Source organism: Gobio gobio, assembly GCF_949357685.1.
Source record: "Gobio gobio genome assembly, chromosome: 6".
NCBI lineage: Eukaryota > Metazoa > Chordata > Actinopteri > Cypriniformes > Gobionidae > Gobio > Gobio gobio.
Window position 1 is genome coordinate 14,676,134 of NC_137102.1, and position 15,363 is coordinate 14,691,496.

Consider the following 15,363-nt stretch of genomic DNA (forward strand, 5'->3'; position numbering starts at 1 on the left):
ACCACCAGTTTCATTCACATGACTGTAGGTCTGCCTCGATAGAGAGGATGATTTTGCTTTCTGCATGTATTTCAGTTCAGTAATTCAGCTTTATCTAAAGTTGTCTGTGATGATTATCTAGGCTATTAGACTAGAATAATTATGCTAACATTGTTGGCAATATGCAGATTATTTGGTACAAACTGTTAATATCAACACAATCACAAATTGAATTACATTCACAGCTTAACATACCAAGAAGCTGAAGACGACAAAAACATTTTATTCTCAACAGCAAAAATGTTTATAGTGATTTACATTTTTCACATAAATTACCTAAAAAGGTTTATACACAAAAATATCTGAACTGTAAAAAAAAAAAATGGCCTACACAAGTAACAGTTAATGTTTTTTTTTTCCTTCTTTTTTTTTTGCACACGTGGCAAACTTACAGGTTTAAGATAAAATCAAAACAGGGTAATAAGTGAAAACCAAAATGTTACCGGAGCGGAAACGGTGTAAACAGGGGGTTATGACATGCATACTGTCTGAACCGCTAAATATCAATAGAACAGGATGTTTCACACAATGACTGATGTGTTGGCATGAGTTAAACTTCTGAATCAAGTAAATATATAGACTTACATTTTTACACATACGCATCATTTGTGCACCTTCCAAGGCTCATAGATGGGACAACAAAAAGACAAAATTGTGTTGGTTTTCAAATTAAAATGGCTTGTTATAAAAATCCACATACATAATCGTTTCAGTTTTTGTAGAGCATGAATCTGCGATGACAGATTAAACCCAACGTGAGAAGTATCTGAGGTAAAGGTTGTCTTTTGGTGGTGGGTCCCACTGAAATCTCAACATATTCACCCACCATTCGTACGTTCTTTGACCATGTACAACACCAGCACAATGTAACAATATCTAAAAAGCGGTCAGTGATAAGAATGGATCCTTGTTAAGATTAAAAAGAGAAGTCCTTACTGATGGCGATATAAAATTTAAACCAAATAACCAAACAATTTAATTTACACACAAGTGATATTCCTAGGACAATTTGTGTGTGTGTGTTCCTGGGCTCACGAGGATGTTTGCATCACTGAAGTTTGTGCCTGTGGTATGGTGTTGGAGCAAGAGTCTTTGGGGAAGGAGGTGACTTCCACCATCCCTGCCCCTGTGTGCGGTACAGCGGTATTCATAATGTGCCTCTGTAAATGCTTTATCCAGTCCTCCTGCACTGACAAAGGGCCCTGGAAGACTAAGTCACAAAACCTGCATGTGGAAACAATTACGCATTAGATTACAATGATGCATTGACAAATGTGAATAGAATGGAACAACAAGAAACAAAACTACACAAAAATAATTGTATAAAATACAACATGTATTACTATTATATTAAATATACTTGTATATATTTGTAACTGAGGTTACCTGCAAGTAAGTCTATAGATTTCCTCTGGAGTGTGCAGCAGCGGATACGTTTTCTTCTTTGACCCAGACCTTGATCTTTGCTTTCTCTGTTTACAGTCGTACGCTGCAATAATAAATAATGCATTTATTAGAAACTACATAAACATTTAAAAAAGCACATCATGTGCTTTCAACCTATAACAACATTGAACTTTCTTTTCATGTTTTTAATGTTTAGCAAAATATGTTAAAGCACCTATTCCATATATTACAAATAAAGTCTTACCCTCGTGGTGGCTGGCTCACATGACCAGCCGAATGCCACTCACAGAAACCCTCTATTACTGAGCATTTGTGAATAAATAAAATCAAATGATAACAATACTTCTACAAAGGCATCGTGCAACAACTACAATATGATAAACCATCAGGTGTCAGTGTAAAGCTCTGCGCACCTTAATTATCCTTCACATTATAAAAACAATTCAAAATGTTTACGTTACTTGTTTTTTTTATGAGAAATTGGAAGAGTCAAAGCAAAGTTTAGTAAAGGAAGTGAGCATATGACATGCATTCTGCAAGATCTAAGCCCTATGAAAGTAGAACAAAAAGCCAAATGCAAGTACACAGATGCATTTACATAGGAGGAAAGAAAGGTGCATACTAGTTCCATCCAGAAGAGCTTTTTTTTTTCTTTGTGCATATGCCCTCAAATGATTGGAGAGACTAACACCGCTGTGGAAGGTGGCATTACAGTGCACGCAAACTTTTCTATTGAGTTCACTTTTCTCTGTAACAGAAACACAACACACAAAAATGAAACACTTATGGTCATTACAGATACTGTAATACATATCAATGTACTCTTCATGTTCAATTCACTCAATTTCAGGCCTCTCATCAAAGGATCATTTAGCAGTAGCGATCAGTCTATATTTGAAGAAGCCCAACATTTGTCATTCATATAAATTAGTACATGAGTATAATAAATATATTCTATAATCAGCAAGCAGACTGAATTGTATGGCTACATTGAAAATAAATGTTAGATGTTTAGGGGCCAAGGACCGAAGGTGCATAGGCACCTATTGTAATCGCCGTTCTTCTTCTTATTCTATGGCAGCCCATAGAACTGCTTGCAGGAAAGTTATGAAATTTGGCACACGGATAGAGGACAGTCTTTTCATGAAAATTGAGACAAAATACAGACAAAAAGTTACGGAATTCAAGTCGATTCGTCAAACCGTTCTTGAATAACGTGCAAACGAATTCGAAGTGTCCATCAAAATGAATGCGAGTCTATATCTCTGTAATGCTTTAGCATATTCTGACCAAACATGGTGTGTTATGACAACCATGACCTGAGGCTACCTGCAGTTTCAGCACAGTGCCACCTAGTGGTCAGGAGATATGAAAAATGGCTATTTTTGCTTATAACTTCTGAAAAGATAAACTTGGAACAATATCCAATTTTCCCTCATCGGCCATTTTGGCCGTCAGTCATTTAGAATTTTGACGTAAAATGCTATATTTTAAGAACGCATTGCCGTAACATTACTATAGATTCCCATTACCATAACTTAATAGATTCCTAGATGCTGAGAACATAGTTACCAATTTTGCCATAGTTGGCCGAACTTCCTGTCCGCCATTTTGATTTTCTTTAAAAACCTACTTTTCAAACTTATCCTGATTTACACCAAAATTTAATTGTATCATCTTCATAGTATACCATGCCGGCAAAAAGTTATGGATTTTGTCGATAGATGAAACCGCTTTGTCTAAAATCATCTTAATACGTCTTCAATTGCTCATTGTTGCTGTTGGTCTGGTGCTAACAGCCATGTTGGCATGACTTATTGTGTTCTTTGTGCTTGGCCCTGATAATTGCTGCTTGCAGTTATATTTACATTTGAAATAGTTATAGTTATATTTGAAACATTCATTGACTAAATATGAGAGTATATTAATCATTTCATGTTGTTTAAAGAAATAGTTCAAGAGTAGATTTTGACATTATTTATTCACCCTCGTGTTGTTCCAAACCAGTATGCTTGTTCTTTTTCTGCATTTCACGCATATGGGTTTGGTCAAACATAAGACTGAGCAAACAGTCACAGACACCGAATCTCCTTTTTTGTTGCAAGAACTGTTCCTTCAAGGAATGGTCCTGCTTTATTACAGTTGATCAGTGGAACAAATGAAACATTACCTTCTAGTGAATTTGGCTCTGCTTTGAAAGGTTCTATCTCCAGGCCACAGTCTTTGCCTGAAGATAAAAGGAGAGTCTTTCTTGCCGTGTGGGATGAGTGCTTTGCTTTGGTCTCTTCATGGGCTCTTCTTTTCTTCAAAATGCCAATCAGATCACTTGGTGGGGAGCCTTTATTAATCTCTATCCTTTTCTTTTCCTCCTTATCTTTATGCCGTTTGACAGTAGATGTGAAGGTTAGTCCATTATTCAACCTAATAGGATGGAAAGACTTGGTGCGGCACTTCTTCTCAAGAACCTGTAGCTTCGACTGAAACTGTTTCTTGTCGCGCATCAATTCTTTCAATATGATGACTGGAGATTTGGACAAGGTGGAAGTAGGTTTGCCCAGTCGCTTCAGGTGGCCTCGTACATGATTGGACAGCCCAGTCCTGTTGTCAAACCACTCCCTACAGAGAGGACAGATGAGCTCCGTTTGTTGGCAGTCGTTTGGCAGATCTGCAGAATGATCAGTCTGGGATGTGTCCTCCTCTGCTGGGATCAGAAAGCAAAATGGAAACCACATGTAATCAGCCTAATTCACAACAAATATTTATGACTTTAAAGCCAATTAAATTTGTCCAAACTAAAACAGTCTACACAAACCAGCCTGTATGTCAGCTGACTTGCACCACATTGGTTGTGTTGGAATTTTAAACCACAACCTTTCCTGACAATAAAACAAATCAAGTACATGTGGCCAGCATGAGGGCACCGAAAAACAGCTTGGAGAAGGAACACCTCAAAGAAAATGTGTATTTACCAACTCTTCTACATTTCCATTCTCAGTGAATCTCCAATCTTTCCATTTTACAGCTTAAATATCAAATATTATGATGATAGTCCATTCATAAAAATTGGCATACATCGTCACTGTTCTGATTTCTACACCAAGTTTTGTTAATTTTGGAAAAAATAATGAAATTAAGTCTATTAAGTACAAGAGAAGCATCACCTGCTTTGATCTGTGGCAATGTTCTTCGTCGAACTGGAGGTACTTTGTCAGGAGAAGTCACCTTAGCTGCAGATACAGCCTTCAGACGTGCCTTCAGACCCACTCGGTACAAATGTCCTCTTATATGATTAGAGAGGCTAATTCCTGACTCAAATACAGCAGGACAGTATGGACAAGCCTTCAGATCGGTCTCAACATCTGAGCTCGGTTCATGCTTTACAGTGGAGTTTGACTCGGAGATCTCTTCTTCCTTGTATTCATCTTTGACGGAAAACATCCTCGGGGAACCGTGATTTCTCTCAAAGTGACTTGCCTTTGCAGGTGAAGTCTGTTTTCTTACAAAACGTGCATTAGCATTCTTGTCGATTTCACATTCTTCAGGTCTAAGATCAGCATTGGAATCGCACATAAAGTCACCGTTGCTGATAAATTCTTTACTCCTCTTGGATGTTTCAGGTTTCTTTAAATTTTGACGACATTTTGGGAAGTCTAAAAGAATATCTTGGCCCTGCATATTGTGGAATGGAGTTGACATTTTCCTTTTGGAAGGTGACTTCTTCAATGTTTGCTTTTCCAAACTTAAATGTGTATAGTTGGTGTTTCCAACATCTTCTGAAGAAATTACATTTCCATCAGACTTAAAAGTTCTTTTAGTGTTCCCTTCTTTAGAATAAGCCGATCTTTTCAGACACTTTGAGGGGGACAAACTAGTTCCAGAGAATGGGGTCTCGTAATTGAGGGAATCGTCAAGAAACTCTGTCGTACTGCTTCCATCAGGCTCCTGAAGAGTGTTGCATTCTGAGGCACTCTGATCACTAGGTTTCTTTCTGGATAAAAGTGTGTGAATTGATTTGTCAAGTCTTGATTGGCTTTGGACACTTTTGTGCGTCCACACCTTTTTCTTTCGTAATAGGCCGCACTTCTGATCAGACGACAAGCTCTCGTTTTTGTCCGGTGCCCGGAGCTTCTCAGACAATTTTGGTGACTTTGCTTTTGGTTTTGCACATGATGTAAGAACCTTGCAAACAGAGGTTGGCTGTTTAGTCAGCGATAGTTCTTCATCACTGCTGTCAAGGGAATGTGAGGATTCCTGTTCATCATTAAACTGCGGTTGACATGAAGCCTTAACATGATTTCCAATTATGTTTTTAGTTTTTCTTTCAACAGAACAGGAGTAGGAAATTGGACACGTTGATTTATTGACTTTGCGCTCCTGAAATCCATCTGATTTCCAAACAGTCAGATCAGAACCACTGATGCCATGCTTATGAAGCAAATGGCGTCTCAGTTCAACTTCATTCATTTCAACAAAATCACACTTGTTACAACTATAGTATCGCTTGTCCTTCTCATGGGTCTTAGCGTGTTGCACAAAGGTGTTCGGACAGTTAGTTCCAAAGGTACACTGGGGGCATTGCAACTTTGCATCTTTCCCTTCATCTTTAATTTGATGCTCATTTATTTCTTCCATAATTTTCTGTCGCTTGCCCCGGTGAACACTTATGTGATTTAACAGCGAACTACGATCATGGTAACACTGCCCACATTCCTTACATATGAATGGCTTTGAACTAGTTGTATCCTTATTACATGTAATTTGTCTGTTTTCTTGCGATTTCTCTTTAAAACTGCTGTTACGTTGACAAAAAGTAGGTTCCTCCCTAGAACATGAGTCTGATGGCAAAGTTTCTCTAATCAATCCCATCTTTTGAGTCTTACTACTAGGTTTTTTTGCTGGTTTGGGAAACATGTGTTTGACTGCCTCAGCAGCTCCATTTAAATACTTAGTATGTTTTACAATGGGTGACTTTAATTTGGATGGTTTCCTTGGGGAACGTTTCTTCTTAACAGGACTGCACTCTGTCCGGCTTCCTTCACCTTGATGATCTTTTTTTGAATCAAAATTCAAACCAGAGTATAAGTCCTCTGAAGGATCGACTTTTAACACCAATTTTTCTTTACGTTTTCTTCTTTTATGGCCGAGTGGTGACGGAACTCTTTTTTTATGGTTGATTGGTGAAGGAACGGGAGACAGTTTTTCCTCCATTTCGAGACCGTTATCATCATCCCACAGGAACTTCATAAATTCCCTTTGGGGATTCCAGCTAAGGTCATTTCCATCATCATAATTATCTAATGAACTCTCTGGAGATTCTGTATCAAAGCCCCATATGCCCCTATTCTCCACATCCTCCGCAGTCAACGTTTGCCTGATTGTTATTTCCCCCTCTTTTCTGAGTGTATCAGGTCCTTCAAAGTGGACGTTATTTGTGACAGAATGCTGAGCTTGTAATGATTTGGGAAGGAATACTGGTACGTTTTTGGAAATATCCAGCAAGATTTCATCTGATATATGGGGTGAGGTGGATCCATTGACGTAAGCAGCCTTGGCTGGTCCATCTGAGCAAATGGAGTCCATAAAACCAACACTGGTCAGGAGGTCTCCTTGGTCACAGAGTAGTGCCATGGTATCTTGAGGACAGTGCACTGATGGCCCTGGTGTAGCGCCCTCTGCAGAAAATGTCTCGCTGTTCAAAAGGTCCTGAGAGATTCTTGACATTGAGGTGTCATTCTCCTCTACTTTGGCACTCTCCTTCAAATCAGACATTCCTAAGAGTCCTAAGGACCGTTTCTGGGGACAAAAACACAAAAAAAACGAGATGAGCATGAAAAGCATTATATATAAATTAATTCAAATTAAGTTAGTGACATTAAACATAAACCCTCATGTCGTTCCAAACCATCTCCGGAACACAATTGAAGATCTTTTTAAAGAAATCTAACAGCTTTCTGTCCCTCCATTGACAGCTATGCAACTACCTCTTTCAAGCCCCAGAAAGGTAGAAAAGACATCATAAAAGTAATCAGTGACTCCAGGGGTTTAATCTCAAATTTATGAAGCGACGAGAGCGATTTGTTTGCGCAAGAAAGCATAATCTACCACTTTATTTACAAATATCAATTTCCAATGCGCGTTCACAAGAGCACATGCGTGTTGTGATGCCGCGATATAAGACCTTGTTGCATGAACGTGTTTCGGAGAATAATATTTTCTAAATAAAGACGTAAATTAGTGCTGGGCGGTATGACCAAAAATGTATATTACGGTATTTTTCAAAATGATATCGGTTTCGCGGTATACGACGGTATTTTGTTCCCCTATGCATAACCAGGTGTTAACCACATTTTCTACTGATTGAGAGAGGAAATACTGAAGGAGATTGACTAGAATGCCCTATTTTACTGTCATGATGAGTGAATATTGTAGAAAGATTCCACACTAGAGTTAATACAGGTTTGCAAAGCCCCACAAAATGATGCTGTGAGGAGACAACAACCAATAAAACACAGACCTGCAACACACTCATTACAGACACATGAATATTAAAATATGACCACTGAGAGAAAAAAAAGAGAGTTGAGGGCAACTTAAGCATTTTAAAAATCGAACCCTCTATATAACAACAAACTGCCAAAACAAGAGAGAAACGCGGAAGAACATTTAAAAGGTCTAAGGATATTTTCAATACATTTAAGCACTATAGTCTCTGAACAAACTACACATATCAGTTTAATACAGAAGGAATAAAGCAGTTCAATTTTTGCCCATTCTTCTTTGAACTGTCAGTCTATTTATTAACTTACATCGTCTTCTGTGTCTCAGAATAACCCATCGTGTCATCGCGGTCGTGATCAGACGTACGGTTGTATCTGTGTCCTTTGCATACATTTAATTTGAAGAAGTAGTGATGAAATATGTGCGCATACACGCTGCTGGTTCATGTTTAGAGCACTAGAGTAAATGAAATGGGTCCATAAACGAGCTCCGGTCTATATATGTGCAAAATGATCCATGTGGAGAACGTTGTTAATCTCATCACGGCGCTCTGCGCAGAAACCTCTCTCGCACGTACCGTGTGTAGTTTGAATTCTCCGCTGTAATCAACGGCTGTCCGAATTCACTCACTTGTTTTCATTCACTCCTTCAAGTGAACAATATAAGTGGATAATGTAGGGAATAGTGAATGAGGCTTTAGGGGGCGATTTCGGATTCAGCCATAGGCTGTAATGCGATCTCAGCTGTGCTCTCACTACAGTGCAACAGTGAAATGGGACCCCTCTCAAACAGTGATGCGCTGCGCAGCGTCCCGAACATTGTTTAAGCTACATATACCGGTATTGCGGTATAATCAAAACTCATATAATAACAAAAATAAATACCGGTATTCGGTATACCGTCCAGTACTAATGTAAATTATGTTTTTTTTCGCAAACAAAGCACTCACGTTGCTTCACAAAATTGAGGTTAATACAGATGTTGTCTTGTACAAAATAACAATGTGTAGCTGCCACGCTGGACTTAGGGGTGCACCGATCCGACTTTTTCAGTCCCGATACCGATACCGATGCCTGGGCTTTGTGTATCTGTCGATACCCGATACCGATCCGATATATTGTTGAATTAATAATAAACTGTATATCTTCCACCTTATACCTTCCTTGAAGAGACTAAAGGCACCAGACTTTACTAACTAAACATAACTAAGACAAAATAACATATGTATGTAAGGTGTTGAATTCTTATTTATTTAAAAAACAATTGTGCATTCAAATCTAAAATAGAATGTAATCTAACTTCTTTAAATAAATAAAATGTAGCAGTGGAAACAAAAAACAGTGTATTGGTCAAACATACAATAGTAATCTGACAGTTACCAAACATTTTTTACACTACAGATAATTGTTTTGGTATATAATCATATCAATATTAAAAAGTAGCATTACAAATTAACAAATAGTCAAATTTTCTACCATATGCAATTTAATAAAAATTTTCAGCTAGCTAATAACAACTTTGTTCTGGTTTCACCTCACTCCAGATTAAATGATTGTAGGCTAGGCCTATTTATTTTACTACACATTGTCAACAGAAATAAGATGAAATACTGTTGATAATTAAAAATAATTCTTACTACCCACTCTTGCTAAAATGGGTAAGCACACTTGTGTTCTCATTTCAGTTGCGTTCTGAGTAAATTAATAAACTGAGTTCATGAGTTCAGTGTTGGACAGATCAGTTGTTCTGGCCAGTCGTTAAAATGATTCGGTTCAAAGGAGTCATTAGGTCACGAATCGGACATTAGCAGACGCGTTGTGTGCGAATCCCGTCTGTTAGAACATCGCGAAAGATGTCAACACACAGAAAACACTTCATAACTGGATATAATTTGTCTCCCGCTTATTGAAAGTATTCTTTATGTCAGCTGGTCAGAGAAGAGTCAATGTTTTTTGAGCGCAATTCACACCCAGTGATAATTCAAGGACAAAATTGTCCGAATGTGTCACGTGCAACATGGTTTCGGTCTTCCGAGCTTTTGATTTGGATTAATATGTGAAATATGAGAGCGAACACTGATTATTTTGAAGACCCAGAGAGCGCGCGCGGGGGAGGAGGTCTCAGATCGGTCTCTCTGTCACTCAGTCACAAGCGCAGCATCTGTTCTACATCACTCGTAAATCACAATAACTCATCAAATTAGGCTTTGGCCGTCAAAAAAATGTCAATGCAGGAAAGACCCTGACTTTGCAGTAATACCCTCGAAACAGCGACGAACTAGTTGGCGTGGCAAGCGTGAAATATCTCCTCCACACAGCCGACTCTCTGGCTCGCTCCCTTCTAGCATGCGACACACGTGAAGCTGACGAATGACGTAGGTTCTGCTGCGACGGAAAAAAACACCTGGATCGGCTTGTGGATCTGTTAATTTTTCCGATCCCCGATCCAGCTATTTTTTCAGTATCGCGGCCGATATCCGATCCTAATATCGGATCGGTGCACCCCTAGCTGGACTACTACACCTTCTGAGGCAGTGTCAGAAACTTTAATTCCGTGCTATCATCTCCGCCGGTCTCATAATTCACGTCTCCATTATATTGTAATTTTCTGCTCGACCGGCACTTTGCAACAAGTTTCTGCAGCGAGTTTCAGCATGTTTCCTATAACAACGTCTGACATGTTTATGTTTTAAGAGGTGTGAGAAAGTGACAAACCACGTAAATTCCGATCAGGGGGTGCATTTCCCATACAACGACGTAACTGACTGCTTAACTACCTACTACTATAGTACGACGCACCGTTGAAGAAATCAACTAGCTAGTCACGACTGTTTCCCGAAAACGTATTGTCGCAAATTTTTGTTCAATCACATTGGTTAATGACGTCATGCAGGTGGAGTATTAACTTCTTTTATTTAATTAGTTTGAGATCAAATTCAAGCTAGATTTTTTGCTATAAATTACAGACATGGCATCTGAGGAGTAATTCTCATTTTTCTCAGCTATTTTGCTTTATTTCGATCATAGGCTCGTTTTTAAAGGGTTAGTTCACCCAAAAATGAAAATTCTGTCATTAATTACTCACTCTCATGTCGTTCGACACCCGTAAGACCTCCGTTCATATTCGGAACACAAATTAAGATATTTTAGTTGAAAGCTGATGGCTGAGAAAGGCTTCAGATAGGCCTCCATTGGCATTCAGTACATTTACACTCCCAAGACGCATAAAAGGCACTTAAAACGTCGTTACAAAGTCCATCTCACCACAGTGACTCTACAATAATTTTACGATGCGACGACAATAGTTTTTGTGCACAAAAAAAATCAAAATAACACCTTTATCCAACTTGTTATTGTCTTGTGTCAACTTGTCTATTGTCCGTGTGTGCCTCCACGACGCATGCGCGAGAATATGACGCAGATCCGGCGTTCGGACACATGACCCAGAAGCGATTTGTTTACAAGCAGAGAAAGACACGCGTGTCTAAGCTGTTGGATTCTACATTGATCGTGCTTTGGGTCTCGCCGTAGTTCTCAAAATGGGGCTTAAGTGTGCATTTCATGGATTCCCGAACGCAGGCGCTATGTCATATTCTCGCGCATGCGTCGTGGAGGCATACACGGAAGACAATAACAAGTTGGATAAAGGTGTTATTTAGATTTTTTTTGGCGCACAAAAACTAGTCGTCGCATCGTAAAATTATTGTACAGCCACTGTGGTGAGATGGACTTTGTAACAACGTTTTAAGTGCCTTTTATGGGTCTTGGGAGTATAAATGTACTGAATGCCAATGGAGGCCTATCTGAAGCCTTTCTCAGCCATCAGCTTTCAACTGAAATATCTTCATTTGTGTTCCGAATATGAACGGAGGTTTTACGGGTGTCGAACGACATGAGGGTGAGTAATTAATGACAGAATTTTCATTTTTGGGTGAACTAACCCTTTAAGTACTAGAGCACGTATATGGAAGCAGAATAATGGCAAATGTTTCTGAAACAAAAGTTTGTTGAATTGCACTACTTGAAAAAATGTTGTGCAATCCCGTGCGAAATTCAGACCGGTCACACCAATACTAACACGCTGTCATGAAGAAAAATCCAGCAGAACACACATTCGTCGTGTTCAGAGGGTTAACCGGACTGAATGAGAGGAGGCGGGTGCGTGTCAACTCGCTGTCGGTCGGAGAGGACAGGAGAGCGCAGCTGGTATCGATACTGTAGAAAATGAGTATCGTATCGTTTCAGAATCGATACATATCGAAATATTGATATTTTTGACAACAGTAGTTTGCGCACCGGAGAGAGTTGTTGGTGATTCTTCCTATTGTAAAGTCATACAGTGTGAAACCTCCTGTTGCCGATTCATTGTGCAGTGTGAACACAGCAGTGAATGAATGCTACCCCAGATAGTCATGCAGTGTGAAAAGAGCAGTGATCTGACGAATTTGAAAATCATACAGTCTGAACTCGCCATTAAATGTAAACACAGCTTTTGTGTACAGCTTTTGTGTCTTTATCAGCTTTTCCATATATATACTGCCCCTGATAATCATGACAAATATGTATCCATTTCTGTAAATCCATTTAATGAATGAATGACTCTTCGTTGTTCTGGTCTTCGCCAACAGCCGCTTGCACCGCTGCTGGTGAGGCCGACTAACAGCAGATGGAGATTATGCTCGGTAATCTACTGCTATTCCTGCAATTCCCGGATGTGAACTGGTGAATTTTCTGTCGAATTTGTGGAAGCGAATTTGTAAAGCGAAATAAAATGGACTCAAAATTGCCTGTCGAGCATTATAGGTTGTATTTTTAAACAAAATGAATATTTTGGAAGTGAAATCTGAGAATCTAATAATGAAAATGTGTGTGAAATGTTTTGAATTGAAATATTCACATCTTAAATATACAACCATGTTGAATTGCAGCCCATAAAAATGCAAGCCCTAAAAATACAATGCATTAAAATGCAAGCATGGTTAATGCAATTAAACAAGTCCAAATGTCCAATGTCCAACATTTGGCATTATTTTACTTCCATACACGTACGCACATGCGCACTCTTCAAAAACGGTGCTTTAAAACTCTTGACAAACTAAAAGACATAAATGACATTTCTATGTATTCGAAATAAAAGATATTGATTGTACTAAATGTAGGCTTGCTTATTTTGCTCAAGATAAGGATTTATTAAGTCCACGTTATGCAAACAAGAAACTATGCTTAAAAAATTGAAGAATTTCCAAGGATTTACAAATACACCTACGTGTTACCTAGGGTCATCAGGTCCTCACACCCTGATGAAGGCTTGACGCCGTAACGCGTAGGTAGGTGTATTTGTCACCTGTTTTTAAATGAATACTGGCTTTTTAATTCTTTCTATATTAACCGAGTGCCTTGGAAATTCTTAATTTTTTTGAGTTTGTACTATCCCTTATATCCAAAGAGCACCGAAATAAGGAATTCACACCCCATGCAGCATTCTTTTGCATTCTTTGTTTTGAAGAAACTATGCTTCTAACCACAGGTAGAGAGCTGTCGTTCCAACCACACAAATTTACGATGCTGTTTGCGAATGTTCTTTGGAACTATGGTTTCGGGAAATACTGACTCATTGAGCTATGTTGATAATGACGGACCCTTCACTCATGTCGTTCCAAACCCATAAGATCTTCATTCATCTTCGGAACACAAATTAATATATTTTTGATGAAATCCGAGAGGTTTCTTTACCACCCATAGGCAGCAATGTAATTGCAACTTTCAAGGCCCAAAAAGGTAGTAAAGACATCATTAAAATAGTCCATGTGACTCCATTGGTTCAACCTTAATGTTACGAAGCGACAAGAACACTTTTTGACAATTTTTAAAAAACGACTTTATTCAACTATTTCTTCTCGTCTGTGAGTCTCCTACACTGTTGACGTAGTAAACACAGTACAGCGGTTCCAGAACGCTGACTCACCATTGGCTGATGCTGTTCACGTGAGCACCACAACGCATGCGTGTGATGCTGACGCAGAAGCCGACCAATGCTGAGCCTGCGTTCTGACATAGAACCTGGAAGTGCTCCATTGGTTTTCTTACGTGAATAGTGTAGTAGAATAACGTTGAAGAGAAGAGATGGTTGAATAAAGTTGTTATTTTTGTGCACAAAAAGTATTTTTGTTGCTTCATAACATTATGGTTGAATGTTAAGGCTGCCTATATGGGTAGATCAGAGAGCTCTCGGATTTCATCAAAAATATCTTAATTCGTTTTCCGAAGATAAACGAAGGTCTTGCGGGTTTGGAACGACATGAGGGCGAGTAATTAATGACAGAATTTAAATTTTTGGGTGAACTAACCCTTTAACAACGTCAATGCATACGTCTCTTGACAGCTGGTTAATAACTTCATAAAAATCCAAAGCAAATTTCAACATGTATCAATTTAGTAAGCTAATCAATTCCTATTGTACATGCATTTTTTTGGTAAGCACCCCAACTGGTTGGTCTTGCATGCTTAAAGTGATAGTGGAAATGACACACAACTAGGCAGAGTTTTAGCTTAATAATAAAATAATAACATTACAGAGTATGCATTATACATTATGGCTTATACAGAGAAGGAACAGAGACACCAATAACAGGTACTACACTGTGCATACAAGATACAGGAAGAAATACAAATTACTTATGTGCATTATGACACACTGTATAAATAAGATATAAAACACCTGACAATACTGTACAAAGAATAACCAACAGATAGTAGAGGAAATCTCTTCCATCTATTCTCTTAATGTGACAAAGGTATGCAAATCACATGCTCTCAGAAAAGAATCTTTAGGAAAACATATATGTCTAAATGTATAAATAACACACGAACAGTTTAAATAGCATGTTAAAAGTGTTAACAGTTGAGTTGTCATGATATATCATTGTTGTGATGCAATCCTTAAACAGCACATTATATCTTTGTGGATCAAGTTCTGTATATTGCATAATTTGTGGTTCACAAAACATTAAATGCCTTCAATCCTGCAACCAATTTACTCACAAACAGTCATTTTAGTAATTCAAACTGGCAGTGCCGATTAAGAATTACGTGCATTAATAACTTGAAATATATTTCTGACATCTTTCTGTTTAGGCATTGCTGTTACTACATGAGTGTGCTATGAGAGTGTGCTAGCAAGGTAGCAATCAAGCCCATTATGTTCAACATCAAGCTTAAAAACCCTTGCCCGTAGCCAAATATTGGGGACACTTTGATGGTTTCACCTTTCAATGTTGTTGCCATATGCATTTTAGCCTACCTTTCTGCAGGTGCGATTGTGGACAATAAAACTGAAGTGAAATCATTTCATTTTTGCTCGCTCAAGCTTTCCATCTATTGCGAAGCCGCCATATTTGCTCGATGGTCCACAGACAAAGGC

The 15,363-nt window shown here is 38.5% G+C and overlaps 1 protein-coding gene across 2 annotated transcripts; it reads right to left on the reverse strand.

The window, feature by feature from the left end:
* Positions 1 to 242: 242 nt before the first annotated feature.
* On the reverse strand, positions 243 to 15,363 carry znf644a (zinc finger protein 644a). 2 transcript variants are annotated; one of them, XM_079819836.1, is made up of 6 exons: positions 15,244 to 15,363; positions 4,608 to 7,239; positions 3,617 to 4,144; positions 2,069 to 2,194; positions 1,426 to 1,528; positions 243 to 1,263 (listed from the first exon to the last, which is right to left on the reverse strand). In XM_079819836.1, exons 2-6 carry the CDS (start codon positions 7,213 to 7,215, stop codon positions 1,071 to 1,073), a joined length of 3,558 nt encoding a protein of 1,185 aa, XP_079675962.1. In that variant the 5' UTR covers positions 7,216 to 7,239; positions 15,244 to 15,363; the 3' UTR covers positions 243 to 1,070. The 2 variants fall into 2 exon arrangements, with proteins under 2 accessions (XP_079675962.1, XP_079675961.1); XM_079819835.1 differs by having other exon boundaries at positions 3,617 to 4,147.